At 45.6% G+C, this 18,440-nt stretch overlaps 1 protein-coding gene and 1 long non-coding RNA gene across 5 annotated transcripts; one reads left to right on the forward strand and one right to left on the reverse strand.

Moving 5' to 3' along the window:
• Positions 1–691: 691 nt before the first annotated feature.
• LOC114484371 (uncharacterized) lies at positions 692–14,713 on the reverse strand. 3 transcript variants are annotated; one of them, XR_003677196.2, is made up of 3 exons: positions 10,391–14,713; positions 9,048–10,356; positions 692–4,141 (listed from the first exon to the last, which is right to left on the reverse strand). It is a non-coding gene; the product is annotated as an uncharacterized lncRNA (long non-coding RNA). The 3 variants fall into 3 exon arrangements; XR_003677195.2 differs by having other exon boundaries at positions 692–4,175; XR_008616004.1 differs by lacking the exon at positions 692–4,141 and adding an exon at positions 8,193–8,629.
• Positions 9,948–15,583, forward strand: SNRNP35 (small nuclear ribonucleoprotein U11/U12 subunit 35). 2 transcript variants are annotated; one of them, XM_024120971.3, is made up of 2 exons: positions 9,948–10,027; positions 14,723–15,583. In XM_024120971.3, the coding sequence occupies exon 2, from the start codon at positions 14,726–14,728 to the stop codon at positions 15,464–15,466; it is 741 nt and encodes a 246-aa protein (XP_023976739.1). In that variant the 5' UTR covers positions 9,948–10,027; positions 14,723–14,725; the 3' UTR covers positions 15,467–15,583. The 2 variants fall into 2 exon arrangements, with proteins under 2 accessions (XP_023976739.1, XP_007104630.1); XM_007104568.4 differs by having other exon boundaries at positions 9,969–10,097.
• Positions 15,584–18,440: the final 2,857 nt, after the last annotated feature.

Consider the following 18,440-nt stretch of genomic DNA (forward strand, 5'->3'; position numbering starts at 1 on the left):
TCTCTGAGAATATTTTCTGAAGCATGTGGCAAAGCAGAAAACAGCAGTTGGTGGCAGCGCGCGGGAGTCTAGTGGCCTGCGTTGCGCAGAGCTTCCAGGCCTATTGTCGCCGGGACCAGCGGCATCTGACCCTCAGTTAAATGGAGATTCCCTGCGCTATGCACCTGGCTCTCTCCTGCGTTCCTCCACTTGACCAGCGTGTGGCCTTTGCAAGTTACTTAACTCCTCCAAGCCTCACTTTACTCCTGTGTAAATAACCGTACCTAAGGAGTAGGATTGTTGTGAGGAATATATCAGATCATGAGACAATGACTGTGACAAAAAGCACTTAGGAAAGGCTCAAAAGATGTTAGCAGGTATTCTGCATTCTTCCCTCCAGCAAACACTAAGCTTGTGTGCCAGGCGCTTGGCACTTGGGTTGGGAAGGGAGGAGTAATAGATAAGACAAAAATCACCGCTTTGAAATTAGAAAACATTCTGCAGCTACACAGGGTATTACTGAGAATATTAGCAGTGTGGATTACAAAACGGGTTATTTTACATTTAATTCACGGTTTGTCATAGTCATAGGCAGACAATCCAGCAATGGAGCTTGTCTTTCCCAGGAATGTATTGGCAGTTTTCTTCGTGGGAGGTGTAACAGATCTTTTCCACAGTGAAGTTGTGGAGTCAAAATGGAGAGTGGGCAAGGATGAAACAAACAAACAAAAAGCAAACAAACAAAACAGACACTATTTTCAGATGGTACAATGGTACAATGTTTTAATGATCAAACAAGGCCCCGGGCAAGGGCTCAGGAATCCATTAATCACAGACCTGATGACACCCTGTGATTAAATATGGAGAAATATTAGGCTTACCATTAAATATAATATGGTATATCCATACAATGGACTATTATTCACTCATAAAAAGGAATGAAGGAATAGAGGGTCCAGAAAGAAACCCTCACAAACACGGTCAAATTATTTTCAACAAGGGTGCCAAGACTGTTCATTGCGGGAAAGGATAGTTTTTTCAACAAATGGTGTTGGGAAAATTGGATACCCACGTGCAAAAGTGTGACGTACCTTACCTTACACTATATACAAAAATTAACTCAGAATGGATCAAAGGCCTAAAGCTATAAAACTCTAAGAAGAAAACATAGTGGAAAAGCTTTATGTCAATGGATTTGGCAATGAATTTTTTGAAAACACAGAAAAAGAAACAAAAGAAAAAATAGATAAACTGGACTACATTGATGAAATTAAATTTATATTTTAAGGCAGGACAAGAAAATGTAAACAAAATTCTCTCTCTGTCCATTTGGACCTCCTCCCTCCCTCTCTCATGTGCAAGGTACGTTTGCATTATACATTAACCAGACCTCCTCAAAGGTGGGAATGCCTGCTTGACCACGAAGGTCAACTTGTTTTTCCCTTTCTTCTGATGCTAGCAATGTAACTGCTTAAAAGATGAGCACACTTTCCAAACTCTGCAGGGAGTCACGGTGACTTAATTGCTTGCTTACCTGGACTATGTATCTTTGGTGAAGTTTAAGTAAAATGTCAGTATGTCATTTTGATGTATGATCCTTTGTCTCAAAAAGGCTTATGACTGTGTCTTCGACTTCTAATAGGCAGAACAGTTCTCAGAGCTTCTGAGAGTCTGTCTCTTGGGTTATAATCCTCAGTTTGACTTAAGTAAAATTATCTTTTGGGACTTCCTTGGTGGTCCAGTGGTAAAGAATCCACCTTCCAATGCAGGGGACGCAGGTTCGATCCCTGGTCGGGGAACTGAGCCCACACGCCACAACTATTGAGCTCGCGCACCTCAACGAGAGAGCCCGTGTGCCGGAAACTACAGAGCCCACGTGCTCTGGAGCCGGAGCACCACAACTAGAGAGAGAAAACCAGCAAGCCACAACTAGAGAGAAGCCTGTGCACTGCAACAAAAGATCCCGCGTGCCTCAACGAAGATCCCATGTGCCACAACTAAGACTGATGCAGCCAAAAAAGTAAAAACTAAATAAATTAGGGACTTCCCTGGTGGCGCAGTGGTTAAGAATCTGCCTGCCAAGGCAGGAGACACGCGTTTGAGCCCTGGTCAGGGAAGATCCCATATGCCGTGGAGCAACTAAGCCCGTGCGCCACAACTACTGAGCCTGCGCTCTAGAGCCCACGAGCCACAACTACTGAGCCCGCGAGCCACAACTACTGAAGCCTGCGCGTCTAGAGCCCGTGCTCCACAGTAAGAGAAGCCACCGCAATGAGAAGCCCACGCACCGCAACGAAGAGTAGCCCCTGCTCACCGCAACTAGAGAAAGCCCACGCACAGCAACGAAGACCCAACACAGCCATTTAAAAAAAAAAAAAAAAATCCCGCAGCTACAACCAAGACCCGATGCAGCCAAAGATAAATAAATAAATACTAAAAAAAAATCAATCTATGTAATCCACCATATTAATAGGCTAAAGAATCCACAAAAAAACTATTAGAGCTAATAAATGAACTCAAGGTTGCAGCATACAAGATCAATATAAAATATCAATTGCATTTCTTTCTTTATTTTTTTTTTTGGCCACACTTTACGTCATTTGGGATCTTAGTTTTCCAACCAGGGAACAAACCTGCGTCCCCTGCAGTGGAAGTGCAGAGTCTTAACCACTGGACTGCCAGGGAAGTCCCTGCAGAGCAGAAATTGAGACACAGACGTAGAGAACAAACGTATGGACACCAAGGGGGGAAAGTGGCTGGGGGGGTGGGGGTGGTGTGATGAACTGGGCGATTGGGATTGACATGGATACACTGATATGTATAAAATGGATGACTAATAAGAACCTGCTGTATAAAAAAATAATAAGAATAAATAAATAAATAAATGAAATGAAATGAAAAACAGAATTATCATATGATCTAGCAATACCACTTTGGGGTACATATCCAAAAGAATTGAAAGCAGGGTGTCAAAGAGATATTTGCACACTCATGTTCATAGTAGCATTATTCACAATAGCCAAAAGGTGGAAGTTACCCAAATGTCCAGCCACAGATGAATGGATAAAAAAATGCGGTGTATACATACAATGGAATATTAATCAGCCTTAAAAAGGAAGGAAATTCTGACACATGCCACAACATCGATGAACCTTGAGAACTTTATGCTAAGTGAAATTAAGTCAGTCACCAAAAGATAAATACTATATGATTTCACTTATATGAGATATCTACTGTACAAACTCACAGAAACAGAAAGTAGAATGGTGGTTGCCAGGGGCTGGGGGGAGGGGGGAATGGAGGGTTGTTGTTTAGTGGGTATAGAGTTTCATTCTGTAAGGTGAAAAAGTTCTGGAGTTTGGTTGCACAACAATATGAACGTACTTAACACTACCGAACTGTACACTTAAAAATGGTTAAGGTTGTAAAATAAATTTTACCTTATGTGTACTTTACCAGTTTTCCTTCTTTTAACATATGAGGAAACTCTATGCGGTGATGAAAATGTGCTACATCTTGATCTTGGTGAAGGTCACATGAGTATATACGTAGGTGAAATATTATGGAACTGTATGCTTAACACTGTGTATTTCCTTTAGGTAAATTATACCTCAATAAAGTGCTGGTAAGGAGGTAAGGAATGAAGCACTGACAGATGCTACAATGTGGATGAATCTTGAAAACATTTTACTGAGTGAAAGAAGCCAGCCACAAAGGCCACCTATTGTATGATTCCATTTATATGAAATGTGCACAACAGCAAATCCAAAGAGATAGAAAGTAGATTAGTGGTTGTCTAGAGCTGGGGGAGGGGGATGGGGAGCGAGTGCTAATGCAGACAGGGCTTCTTTTTGGGGTGATGAAAATGGTCTAAAATTAGATTGTGGTGATGGTTGCACAACTCTGTGAATAGACTAAAAACCACCGAACATCATTGCTGGAATGTAGCCTTCGCAGAGCAATGCTTATCAGAAAGAATTTAATGTTGCTGCATTTATTTTTTACCATCAGGATCCCCAGCCACCACTGCTGGTATGAATCTCTTCTGCACCACTGTCCTTTTCAAAAGTTCCTTCTGCCTTGAAATTTCTCTAGAAATTCATCCTCTAAGGCACCATATCTTCCTTCCTTTTTGTTACACAGTGAAACCTGGTAAATCGCACTTTTAAAAAGTCAAAGTATTTTCCATTGAGTAACTAGGATTTTGATATAAAAAAAAGATTATTTTGTTCATTCATTTGACAACTTATTTACTGAGCACCTACTTTGTGCCAGGACTGTAATGTAGTAGCCAACAGGGCTGTGGAGTTAAGTAGTCTTTGACCTGAACCTCACAATTGTTACTTCCTGGTACATAAGTTTGATCAAATTCTCTAATCTCCAAATTCCCATTTCCTACAGTCAACTTGGAAAAAATAAAAGTTTTCCCCAAAATTGGCGTGAGGATTAGATGAGATAATCCATGAAAAGTGCCTCATCCAGTGTCCAGCATATCATAAGCATCAATGGACACTGGCTGTTATTATCAAGTGTTAATGATCTTAACTCTTAGATCCCTCATAGAATTGGACAATCTGTTGGTAGATAATCATGACCCTTCTCTCTCCGTTGGGAAATTATGAAAACAATTCTGAATTACAGCTGTTAAAAAACAAAATTCGGGACTTCCCTGGTGGTCCAGTGGGTAAGACTCCACGCTCCCAGTGCAGGGGGCCTGGATTCGATCCCTGGTCGGGGAACTAGATCCCGCATGCATGCCACAACTAAGAAGTCTGCACGCGCAACTAAAGATCCCGCATGCCACAATGAAGATCCTGTGAGCCACAACTAAGACCTGGCGCAGACTAAATAAATAAATAAATATTTTTAATTTATTTATTTTAGTTTTGTCTGCACTGGGTCTTTGCTGCTGAGCATGGGCTTTCTCTAGTTGCGGTGAGTGGGGGCTACTCTTCATTGCGGTGCTCAGGCTTATTGCAGTGGCTTCTCTTGTTGCGGAGCACGGGCTCCAGGCGCGCGGGTTCAGTAGTTGTGGCTCGCGGGCTCTAGAGCGCGGGCTCAGTAGTTGTGGTGCACGGGCTTAGGTGGTTCGCGGCATGTGGGATCTCCCCAGACCAGGGCTTGAACCCGTGTCCCCTGCATTGGCAGGCGGATTCTTAACCACCGCACCAGGGAAGCCCCAAATAAATATTTTTTAAATAAAATTCAACTGATTATATTTGAAGATCTCCTTGGCTTTATTTGACGATTCATGAATTGGGCAGCATCTCATCTAGCAAGTAGAAAAGAGCTTCGGAGGAGCTGTACAAATGGAAGGTTTTTAAAGGCAGAAAAGGGGGATAAGACAAGGAAGTCATAAACAAAAGAAAGGATTATTTCAGGTAAGGTCACCTTCCCTTGGGGGTAAAGATGGGGAGTCTATCAAGCAGATTAGCTCACTAGGGATGATCAGGAAATTCCAGACTGATTGGTTTAAAATTCCACCCCTGGGAGAGGCTGAAACTGAAGTTATATATTAAGTTTTACTTTGCTGCCATGGGGCTTAGCACAAGTGATTCCATTTGGGGCCTGTTTCTTTTTTCACCCGGCAGAGGTTCTTAAAGTGTGTTTCCGAGACCAGCAGCACCAGCATCACCTGGAAACTTTTCAGAAATGCAAATTCTTGACCCACTGAATCAGAAACTTTAGGGGTGGGCCCCAGCAATCTGTGCTTTAACAAGCCCTCTAGGTAATTCTGATGCACATGCACACTCAAATTTGAAAAAGTATGAGTGATACCAGAGTGTTCAAGGTGGATTCTAGACCAGACCACAACTGTTCAAATCTTGATTGGCTACGTCCCTTGCAAGCTGTGTGATCTTAGGCAAGGAAATTACTTCTCTGGGGCTCAGTCTTCCCAGCTATAAAATGGGGGTAAGGATAGAAGCCACTTTAACAGATTGTCATGAAGTGCTTTAGAACAGCGTCTGGCACACGGTAAGTGCTCAATACATGTTGGCTATTATTATTACTATGACTATTATAAACTACTTTATCTCCAGAATATGAAGTATGAGAAACTCCCCAAGTTCACATGATTATTTGGGAACAAGATATGAAAAGGTGGATCAGTAACACACATAGAATATGTCTACAACAAAGCTTTTTAAAAAGTCCAAGTGGGGACTTCCCTGGTGGCGCAGTGGTTCAGAAACCACCTGCCAATGCAGGGGACACGGGTTCAAGCCCTGGTCTGGGAAGATCCCACATGCTGCAGAGCAACTAAGCCCGTGCACCACAACTACTGAGCCTACGCTCTAGAGCCCACAAGCCAGAACTACTGATGCCCACACACCTAGAGTCTGTGCTCTGCAACAAGAGAAGCCACCGCAATGAGAAGCCCGCACACCGCAACAAAGAGTAGCCCCCGCTGGCTGCAACTATAGAAAGCCCGCGCGCAGCAACGAAGACCCAACATAGCCAAAAATAAATAAATAAACAAAATAAATTAAAAAAAAAAAGTCCAAGTGATACGTCATTATACGAAGTTTAAAAAATAATTTCAGGAACACTCATCCCCTGAGATTTAAGGCAGGCCTGCAGTAGTGTGCAGCTGTGCTTCCCCCCCCCGCCCCCGCTTTTAAGTAGGAACCAAACTGACTGCAAAAAGGAGCATAAAGTAAGGTATCACCCAACTCACGGTTAAGCAAAGGAAAACATGACATAGGAAACAAAAGTAGTGGGTGGGTCATGCTTCATAAAAATGGAACCATAAGTGTTTGGGGGTTAATTCCAGCCATAGGAAAGTTCCATTAGCAAATATCTGGTGGTCCTATTTTGGTACATCAAGCAGAGTAGGTCTCATGCTCTTCTGAATACTGGTGGCACCATTTCGTGAGTGGTACATTCAGTATGTCTTTCTTCCTGTTCTCTTTTGGCTTAAATGCCTGCAATCCTGGGTCAGTGACTTCATCTCTAGGAGCTGAAAGTCTTTAAGAAAGAATTGGGTTGCAGGAAGGGCGGTGCCCAGAGTACTTGTTTACGGTGGGTGTTTGCATAACAGCACACTTTTTTTTTTTTAAACTTAGGTGAAACGTTTATTCAGGGTGATGAGTGGGAGGGTGGGGTGTGTGTGGGGGGAGGCGGTGTGGGTGGGTGAGGGAAGCACTAAAGGAGACTACGGCCAAGGGACTAATGTCCTCCACCCTACTCTCCAGGCCAGCTCTTGTTCCACCCTGGAAGCTAACAATACACTCTGCAAGGAGCTGTTGAGAGAGTGAAGTGAGCTTAGCCCGGTGTCTGGCAGGTGATGCTAAATGTTTGTTTTAAGATGGTATTAGCGTGGTGGTGATCATTTTGAAATGTACAGAAATATCGAATCACAATATTGCGCACCAGGAGCTAACATAGCGTCGTAGGTCAGTTATACTTCAAAACAAACAACCAAACAAACAAACTCATAGAGAAAGAGATCAGATTTGTGGTTCCCAGAGGTGAGGCCTGGGGGTGGGGGAATTGGATGGAAGCAGTCAAAAGGTACTTATTTCCAGTTATAAATTAGTACTAGGGATGTAACGTATGATATAAATATCTTTTTAACACTGCTGTACGGAAAATTTTTTTTTTCTATTTCTTTCATTTTGTATCCATACGAGATGACAGATGCTCACTAAAATTACTGTGGTAATCATATCATCATGTATGTAAGTCACCTTAAACTTAAATAGTGCTGTATATCAATAAAACTGGAAACAGGAAAAAAAGATTGTATTAATATGAAACTTCTATAGAAATCTCTAGTAGGGTTGTTCACATTGCCCTTCAGATCTTCTACTTGGTTTATAAACTATTTTGTTATATAATTAATTTTGTATATAATTAAACTTTAATGATATATATGTGGCAGTCACGGAGATGTCTTTCAGATGACCCTTCAAGAGGCCACCAAGCGTATTAAAAGATGTCTGCAGCACCTTCAGACTCTGCAGCAGCGTTCATGCTGTGGATGCACTTTTCCCAAAAGCCTTCCGTCGATAAGCCAGCAGAGCACAGATACTGGGACCACAATATTTCTTTTTTAAATTTAATTAATTAATTATTTTATTTTATTTCATTTTTTTTGCGGTACGCGGGCCTCTCACCGTTGTGGCCTCTCCCGTTGCGGAGCGCAGGCTCCGGACGCGCAGGCTCAGCGGCCACGGCTCACGGGCCCGGCCGCTCTGCGGCACGTGGGATCTTCCCGGACCGGGGCACGAACCCGCGTCCCCTGCATCGGCAGGCGGACTCTCAACCACTGCGCCACCAGGGAAGCCCTAATTTATTTTTTAATATAAGTTTATTTCTTTTTGGCTGCACTGGGTCTTCGTTGTTGAGCGCGGGCTTTCTCTAGTTGCCATGAGGCGGGGGGGACTACTCTTAGTTGCGGTGCGCGGGCTTCGCATTACGGTGGCGTCTCTTGTTGCGGAGCACGCGCTCTAGGCGCCCAGGCTTCAGTAGTTGTGGCACACGGGCTCAGTAGTTGTGGCTCGCGGGCTCTAGAGCGCAGGCTCCGTAGCTGTGGTGCACGGGTTTAGTTGCACTGCGGCACGTGGGATCTTCCTGGGCCAGGGATCGAACCCGTGTTCCCTTCATTGGCAAGTGGATTCTTAACCACTGCACCACCAGGGAAGTCCTAAATATGAAATTTTAAACTATAGATATTGCTCATTTTTTTACTCAATACATTTTATTAATATATTTCAAGAAAATGTACTTTAAAGAAAGCTATAGATACTCAGAACCTATGCTTCACCTACATAATAAAGATTTGATAAAAACTAGGTAACAGGGCTTCCCTGGTGGCGCAGTGGTTGAGAGTCCGCCTGCCGATGCAGGGGACACGGGTTCGTGCCCCGGTCCGGGAAGATTCCATGTGCCGCGGAGCAGCTGGGCCCGTGAGCCATGGCCGCTGGGCCTGCGCGTCCGGAGCCTGTGCTCCGCAGTGGGAGAGGCCACAGCGGTGAGAGGCCCGCGTACCGCAAACAAAACAAAACAAAACAAAAAAAACTAGGTAGCAGTAATACATCCTTAGTAACTGGTGACTGGCTTACCTTCTAAGAATAGGACCGGAATCAAAATGAGATCAGCTGTTCGCAGAAAGGACCCACTTGTAAGAATTAATCAGAAAATGGGTGGCTGAAGAAATCACGAGACTCTCATCAAGAAAAGCACAACTGTATCAAGACATTTCAAGTTGTACCACAAGTCGTAAGCTACCCGAATATTTTGACCTAACAAAAAAGAAACACAGCATAATCTGAATGCATACATCTACCCGTTCTACACAGATTTACTGACTACACGGTTCTCCCCTCTCCCTCCCACGCTTAGGTTTTAAATCTGGGCTTCTTAACCGTGACTCTAAAGGCAGGGGTCCTCAAAGAGTCATTTGGGGGGACTTGCAAAAAACTGCAAATTTTCAGCGATTCTGAATTCACTGATTCCCTGCGGGGCCCAGGAAACGGCATTTAAACCAGCTTCCGCGCGATTCTTAAGTCAAAGTCTCCAAACTGACTGTGAAGAACTGTTTTGCTTGTGTGGAAAGCGAACGTGTTAAATTTACGGGTTAGAAAAACTCTGGCAAAACATACGTACAAAGTTTCCTTGTGAACCGGCATACGCATTTTCTGAGTAAAAAAACCCCACAATATTAATCAAATTCTCAAAGTGAGTCTAAGCACTAAAAGTCGCATCGCGCTGAAACACCTCTTCGCTACGGAGAGAAATTCAGCGGCTCCCAGACAACTAGCCGCATATTCGCTCGTCTTTCAACTTTCGTTCAATTTAGCAGTTTCTGTCTTCGTGAACAATTTTAGAGAAACGGAAAGTTCATTCTCTTCGGAGACGATATGCAGTCGACGCTCAAGGCATGTGATTAAATTTCTTAAAATAAAAGCAAAAACGGAAACAGGGCCCGTGACGAATCTGCTACTTCCGATGTAAAGGTCCTGTCAGTCAAGGAGGAAGGATCTTCCGTCGCTTCGAGCTCGGCACCGGGCTCCGTGGGAAAGGAAGCCCGAGCCTTGCTGAGGTGAGCGGGAGCGGTTTTGTGGGAGTGGGACCCACCCTGGCGAGAAGGACGAGGGAATTCGGCCTGGACGGTATGTCGGAGCGTGCGTGGGCCGCCATGTTGAAAGCGGGCAAAGGGGAGGGAGGACCTTTTGGGGTTGTGTTGCCGGGAGTGGGGGCGACAGCTGGGTTGGTAGGATGGCCGCTTCCGTCCTGTGCCCCTTCAGATGGTGACGGGCTGGGGAAGGCAGCCCTGAGGGCCGGCGGCCGAGACGGAGGCGCTGCGGGGCGGGGGGCGGGGGGGAGGGGGGGGGACGGGCGGATCGGAAGTATAGACTTCTTCACGGAGACCTCGGATCGGAAGTATAGACTTTTTCACGGAGACTTCCGTGTTAGCGTCCACGGCCTCACTGCGCGTGCTCGGACGGCTCTGGGCGCCAGCCTTCAGTTTATTTCCCACCTGGTGGGAAGCGCCGGTTGTTCTGTTCTGCAGACTCAGCCTGGGGACGAGTGCTTTGTTTGTTTGCTTAAGAATAGCTTTTATTTGTATAATAATGTATAATTAGAAAGCGCTTTCAAAGACACTACCTTCTCTCATCTTCACAAAAAAAAAAAAACGCGGCGAAGAGGCACTCAGCATTTAACAGGTGATTTAAATTTTGCCCAAGATAACACTAAGTCTTACACCTGGGTGTTCTGACTCCCAATCCAGTGCTTTTTCACTTTCCACACTTCTGTCTTTAATGGTTCATTGCCCCACTCACCTCCAGCCCCGACGATTCATCTCTCACGTCCCATCTCCGTTTATGAAGTAATGACGAGAATCTAAACATCCAGAGAGATGGTGGTAGAAAATCCCAATGCAATGTTGCAACGGAGAAAATACACCTAGAAAGAGTAACGAGAAGCTGTGAAGCCCCCTCTGCTCTTGGTATTTAGTATTGATAGGAGCATGCAGGTGAGGGAGAAAACCGGAAACTCATCTTTTATCCCTTTGTAATTTTTTTCCAGAGTTTAATTTGAGGAACTCTTAAAGCTTTGAACAGGAGCTCTGACTGTGTACAGCAATGTCAGCTTTATTTGGTGGATCTTTGTGACCTTTTCCTGTGGAATGGGGACGGGTTCCTTTCCCACTTGGCTGCGAGGGGGCTCTCAGCCTCAGACACCCAGACGTGGCCTGCTTTTTCCTATCCCCATCTCAAGCTTTATATTTTGTGACAGCTATCTAAGGAAAGAGTTAAGAGCTCAAGCTCTGGAGTCAATAAAAGCCCTTGGTTCTAACTCCCCCGCTGGGCTACTTCTGTGATTTGGGACAAAAGGCAATCTTTTTGCATTTCACCTTTGGCATCTGAAATGGCAATAATAGAAGTGGGTGTGTCCCGATATTGTTGAGAGGTGAGGGGAGTTAAGTGCTTAGCACAGTGCCTGGCACCTCCTAAGTGTTCAATACAGGTTAACTATAATTATTATGGTCTCTGATTTTTGTTTGTTTTTCCTGCAACCTTGCGGTAGAAGAAGGAAGTAAGATTAGACTCTTAAGAATTTTAGGGCCCTTTAGAGAATACCAGAGCAGAGATCCAAACAACACAGTGATCTCTCTTTTTCCCCCATGTGGAGAAATTACAGCCGTAGTAGACAAAAGACACAAAGTGAGTTAGAGGCAGAGCCCAGACCGGACCCAAAGTGTCTCACTCTTCCCGTGCACCTTCCCTTGTTCTAGTTGTTTATCATCCTTTTACTGATAAGGATACCAGAGAGGTGTCTTGTCGGAAGTTGCTTGTTAATGATGAGACGCACATATGCCCTCCTTTTACAATTTGGTGGCAGATGGTGTAACGTCCTGCCTCTCAATTTCCTTTCTTTCTTTTTAAAAATAATTAATTAACTAATTAATTTTTTGGCTGTGTTAGGTCTTCGTTGCTGCGTGCGGGCTTTCTCTGGTTGGGCGAGCGGGGGCTGCTCGTCATTGCTGCGGAGCAGGGGCTTCTCATTGTGGTGGCTTCTCTTGTTGCGGAGCACGGGCTCTAGGCGCACGGGCTTCAGTAGTTGTGGTTCGTGGGCTCAGTGGTTGTGGCTCGCGGGCTCTAGAGTGCAGGCTCCGTAGTTGTGGCGCACGGGCTTAGTTGCTCCGCGGCATGTGGGATCTTCCTGGACCCTGAGGGATCAAACCCGTGTCCCCTGCATTGGCAGGCGGATTCTTAACCACTGCGCCACCAGGGAAGTCCCTGCCTTTCAATTTTCAATGAAGTGGTCCTTTTTGTCTGATTTGGACCAAAATAAGTTCAGTGAATTTTGTTTGGAGTTGGTTCAGTTCCCCAGCATTTATCAGGAAGTGTCCTAGGATCTGGAGACACTGGGTTGAAGAGTGTTTATTGTGAAGAGTGTTTATTGTGTGTTGGGCAAAATGTGATCAGTATGACAGAAGAGGTACCATGAGCTGTGGGACTAACGGATTTGCTTCATGGGGAAGAGGCTGGAAGCCAGACTTGGAAGGACCAGTAGAATTTGCACAAGTGGAGATGTGGGAGGTGGAAAGGAAGGGAATATTCCCAGCAGAGGAAATTGCACCAGGAAAGACACGGAGCCAGGGGATTAGGGCACGTTCAAGGAATGAGGAGCAGTCCTGGGAAGAATAGGCTGTGCAGTGGAATATGGTGAGAGGCTAAGTGAGAGTCAGAATGCTTGAGTTCATTGACTTTGGGTTTCATTCTGTAGGTGTTTTACTTTTTTACTGGGAAAAGAAATTCCACTGTGATCACTCCCCCTACATAACCTGTAAACTGAAGAACAAAACCAAAAAAGATCCTTGAGGAAAATTTGAGGGCGGGGGGGAAACTATAGATACCATTTTAATAAATATCAGGGAAAGATGCTGTTAGGAGTGAAGATCACCAGATGTATTTGACAGAGCCCTGCTTTTTAAGTAACATATTTCAGCCTTGGCCCTAGAGCTTTACAGAGGTAGCCACACGATTACTAGCAGGTCTGAAATGTTGGCAAGCACCGAATTATTCCAGCAGATTCACGTGAATCAGTTATCATGTGTCAGACTTAAACTTACCCACCCTCTTTCAAACAAAAATAGAAAGATCTTCTATCGGAATGAATGACAGTTGCAGGGTGCTTGCTGAACTAAAATTACCATTGCAATCAGTTCTCAAGCTCCAAAGTATAAATGGATTATGAGCTAGGGAAATGGGAAGAAATCCCATCTTCCTTTTTTTATATATATAAAGTTTCTTTTTATTTATTTATATATATTTTTTGGCTGTGTTGGGCCTTCGTTGCTGCACAAGTGCTTTCTCTAGTTGCGGCGAGTGGGGGCCGCTCTTCGTTGCAGTGCGTGGGCCTCTCATTGCAGTGGCTTCTCTTGTTGTGGAGCACGGGCTCTAGGCACACAGGCTTCAGTAGTTGCAGCACGCGGGCTCAGTAGTTGCAGCACGCAGGCCCTAGAGCGCGTGGGCTCAGTGTTGTGGCATGCGGGCTTGGCCGCCCCGTAGGATGTGGGATCTTCCTGGACCAGGGATCGAACCTGTGTCCCCTGCATTGGCAGGTGGATTCTTAACCACTGCGCCACCAGGGAAGTCCCCCATCTTCCTTTTGAACTAAAGAGACTGTGGCTGGGTCACTGCCGTTTTGGCTTTGCTCCCTGTTTACTGACAGATGCAAAATGCTGCATTCAGAGCACCATTTTCCCGTGTAGTTTTGTTTTTTTAAAAAGTCCTTATCAGAATAATCTGGGAGGGACTTCCCTGGTGGTCCAGTGGGTAAGACACCGCACTCCCAATGCAGGGGGCCCGGGTTCGATCCCTGGTCGGGGAACTAGATCCCTCATGCTGCAGCTAAGAAGTCCCGCATGCCGCAACTAAGGATCCTGCATAACAAAACGGAGATCCCGCGTGCCGTAACTAAAGACCCAGTGCAGCCTAAATAAATAAATAAATAAATAAATAAATATTTTAAAATTAAAAAAAAAAAAATCTGGGAGCGGGAATGTGGGGAGCACAGATGAAATAAGACAGGCCAGGTATTGGTCATAGTTGGAGCCGGGTGAGAAATTCATGGAAGGTTATGCCATTGTCTACATTGGTATGTGTTTGAAACTCTTGGTAGTAAAGGGTTTTAAATTTTTATTAATTTTATTATTATTATTATTTATATATATATATTTGGCCGAGCCATGTGGCTTGCGGGACCCTAGTTCCCCAACCAGGGATTGAACCTGGGCCCCGGCAGTGAAGGTGCCGAGTCCTAACCACTGGAGTGCCAGGGAACTCCCATAAAGAGTTTTTTGAAATGTCCTTTTCCACAGAAGTTCCCAGGCTGGTTTCCCTATGACCATTTTAAAGTCTCTGAAAGGTGAGCCTGGATTTTGATTCTGGATTTTGATCCGTGTTGCCACGTTCTAACAGTTTGGGTGTGCCCTACCGTGGCTAAGCTGAACGATACACGTGTGCATCAGACTCAGGCACGTTGCCCTCTGCTTCTTCCGGGGAGGGTTGGTGGAGGAGTGAGTGAGAGCATTCTGGAGCCCCACTGCCTGGCTCTGATACTGTCTCCCCTGCTTTCTAGCTGGGAGGCCACAGCATCTGAAAAATCCTCTTCCTTCCCTGTTGGAAGAAGGGGTGAAAAGCAGTATCTACTTCATGGGGTTGGAAGGGTTGAATACGTAGCTCACGGTAGATGCTACATAAACGCTTGCTGTGCCTCTCCTTAGAACATGAACGATTGGATGCCCATCGCCAAGGAGTATGACCCGCTTAAAGCTGGCAGCATTGATGGCACCGACGAGGATCCACATGATCGAGCTGTCTGGAGGGCGATGCTGGCACGATATGCCCCCAACAAAGGCGTCACAGGAGACCCCCTCCTCACCCTGTTTGTGGCGAGACTAAACCTGCAGACCAAAGAGGAGAAGTTAAAGGAAGTATTTTCCCGCTATGGGGACATCCGGCGGCTTCGGCTGGTGAGGGACTTGGTCACGGGCTTTTCGAAGGGCTATGCCTTCATCGAATACAAAGAGGAGCGTTCTCTGCTCAAAGCTTACCGGGACGCCGGTGGCCTGGTTATTGACCGACACGAGCTATTTGTGGACTATGAACTGGAAAGGACTCTCCAAGGGTGGATTCCTCGGCGGCTTGGAGGGGGCCTGGGGGGCAGAAAGGAATCTGGGCAGCTGAGATTCGGGGGGCGGGATCGGCCTTTCCGAAAACCCATTCATCTGCCCGTTGTTAAAAACGACCAGTTTCGAGAGGGAAAGAGGGAGAGAAGGGAGCGATCTCGATCGCGAGAAAGACACTGGGACTCCAGGATGAGGGATCGGGACCATGACAGGGGCCGGGAGAAGAGGTGGCAGGAAAAAGAATCCACCAGGGTGTGGCCAGAAGGTGACTGGGACAGAGGGAGGGACTTCAGAGACGACAGGGTCAAGGGGAGGGAGAAGGGGGACAGAAGTAAGTAGACCATCCCCTGCCAAACCCAAAGCAAGGTACCCGACCAGTAAAAGTGCCGGGAGACCTGCCCTGCTTGTATACAGAATCCAAGTCCAGTGGTTGAATAAAGCTTACTGATGAAAACAAAAACAAAACAGAAAAAACTTACTAATGATAACGGGGTTGGGTACGTTTTCTTTCGACTCTGGAATGCAGGTTCAAGATGAACACGCTGATGTTTTGAATTTTCTCTTCTTCATCTTATAGTTTTTGTTTTTTGGGGCTCATGGGCAGTTTGCAGGATCTGACTTCCCTGACCAGGGATTGAACCCGCGCCCTCAGCAGTGAAAGTGCAGAGTGCTAACCATTGGACCACCAGGGAATTGCCTTCATCTTATAGTTGTAAGGACCCATTATTTGATAAGCTTGAGAAACAATATTGCAGTCACCAGCATCTGTACAGAAAGGCCTGTGTAAGGAGCCACCACTCATTTAATTTGGCAGTACGGAATTTGCTTCTTCTCCCATCTATTGGAAATGACCATTTTGAGGGCTTGGCAAAAAGAGGTGATGACTGAAAACCATTTGCATTGATCGGTGACTCCTGGGAACCCAAATCTGGTCAGAATCTAAGTTGTGTGTTTTCCACCTTTATGTCCATAGTGCGGGGTTTGCTGCAGTGAAATAAAAATGGGAGAGAAACGTGAATCCAAGGAGAACGTCCAGAGACTTAGGACCAAAAGCCAGTCTTAGCGGTGATCTGGGTCAGCATCCAGCTTCTCTTGAACAAATGTAACTCCATTCTCGAGCCAAACGCTGACTACCTTTTGTCCTTTCCTCTTTTTGGCGGGGTGGCTGGCATTTAAAATGAAAACCCAGAGCTGCAGGGCTTTGGGGCTATGGTCTATGGCAATCCTCCAGCCCTTGGAAAAGAGAAAGTTCAAAAGAAGTGAGAGTGAAATGAAAATGAAATCAGTGAAAGGTTAGTAGCTAGTTTCGATGGACTGATTTGCCTTTTCCCTCTTGATCATCCAGCCTCTGGTTTGTTTGAAACTGGATATATTGACCTGAACTTCCGAGAGCTTTGCGTAAGTACCATACTGTTCATGTGATTCTTCAAGAAAGTGACATTCAACATTTTTCTTTTATCCATGGCTGTGTCTTCGAAAGTTCAGGTTCTTAAAATTCAGGATGTCTCATATAAAGTAAATGTCTGATTTAGTAGCAAGACTCACGTTCGTTACTATGTTTTTGCCTCAGGAGTATGAATCACATTGTTACATAGGGGACCTACGATATCTTAAAATTGCTGTCAGCTCTTAGAACTGTTTTAGAAAAATATGCTCTTTCCTTTGTAAATTTCCAGTGCAGAATTTTACTATTCTCCTAAATCTCAGAAGACCGCCTTGCAGGAACGCCTTTATGATTTCACCCATGTTTCATTTACAAAGTGTGTTATGGGCTAGAGTTGCTAGGTACATTAGGTAAACAAGCTGCTCCACATCTGGGAAGCTGAGTTGTGAGCCAGCTTCAGAAGGAACACACGCAGGGCAGCAGTGCTTACGGTGTCTACATAGTCTAAGCTGGCAGTTATCAACCCTGAGTACTAGAATACCGATGGATGGAAAAAATCGGTACATTCAGTCCCCACTCCTGGACATTTGGGTTTAGTCTCATAACGGCCCTGGTAACTAAAAAAAAAAAAAAAAAAAAAATTAGTAGAACCCCCGTCAGGGACTGTAGTGTCAACATGGCAAAGGCGGATACCCTCTGACCTGGCAATTCTGCTGCTAGTTTATTCTGCAGACTGATGCACGTGTGTGAAAGTGTGCAGCGCTGTTTTAGAAAGATTGGAAGCTACCTATCCACCAGTGGGGCCTGGACAAACGTGAACAAATTACACCGGATGGTCGACCAGGGTTCCTCAGTCTTGGCACTACTGACATTTGGGGCTGGATAATGCTTTGGTATCGGGTGCCGTCCTATGCACTGTAGGATATTTAACAGCCTCCCTGGGGCCTACTGGATGACAGTAGCACCCGCCCAGTTGCGACAACCAAAAATGTCTCCAGTGAGAGCCAAATATCCCTGGGGGCCAAAATCACCGCTGGGTGAGACCCACTGTCTTTTATACTGGTGTGAAGTCATGTCCAGGGTATTCTTAGGAGAGAAAGGTATGGGATAGCATGTGTATAACATGCTGCCATTTATGTAAAAAGAGAACAGAAATATATCTGTATTTTTTTACGTGATTGCATGTATATTTATAAATTATTTCAGGAAAGACACCCAGGAAACTACCAACACTGGTCACCCCAGGGGGAAGGCAACCAAAGGTGATGCAGGGAGGGGGATTCCTCAGCGCACATGCTTTTATACTCTCTGAGAATAAACTCTAATCGTTCTAATGGGCAGTCAGGTTGGAGAACCACTGCTCTAAACCAACATTATCGTGTCTGGTCATTTTTCTCAGCGATCTGGAAACGGAGTTCATGTAGATTCTATAAGCCGACTTGATGGTTTCTTAGCAAACCACAGTAAAATGTGTAGGGCTTCCCTGGTGGCGCAGTGGTTGCGCGTCCGCCTGCCGATGCAGGGGAACCGGGTTCGCGCCCCGGTCTGGGAGGATCCCACGTGCCGCGGAGCGGCTGGGCCCGTGAGCCATGGCCGCTGAGCCTGCGCGTCCGGAGCCTGTGCTCCGCAACGGGAGAGGCCACAACAGTGAGAGGCCCGCGTACCACAAAAAAAAAAAAAAAAAAAAAAAAATGTGTAGAAAGCAGCCCAGTCAGATGTACTTGAGTGCCCTGTTAGGAAACGGTACCTCTCTCAATCCGTGAGCACCTGGTCTTGCACCCTGGGTGCTCCGTGGGTGGAGAGAAAGCATTATTTGGGTAACCCCCTAACTTGCCAGTTGCAGACAGGGCATGTGGCTCTCCGTCTCCACTGCAGCCCCATGAGTCAGCCAGACATTTGGTCCCCAAGCCATCTTTTCACCCACCGCCA

The sequence above is a fragment of the Physeter macrocephalus genome, chromosome 19, assembly GCF_002837175.3.
Source record: "Physeter macrocephalus isolate SW-GA chromosome 19, ASM283717v5, whole genome shotgun sequence".
Taxonomy (NCBI): Eukaryota; Metazoa; Chordata; class Mammalia; order Artiodactyla; family Physeteridae; genus Physeter; species Physeter macrocephalus.

Bases quoted from the DNA above. Each gene is read 5' to 3' on its own strand.
- SNRNP35 (XM_024120971.3), top strand. From the start codon at position 14,726: ATGAACGATTGGATGCCCATCGCCAAGGAGTATGACCCGCTTAAAGCT.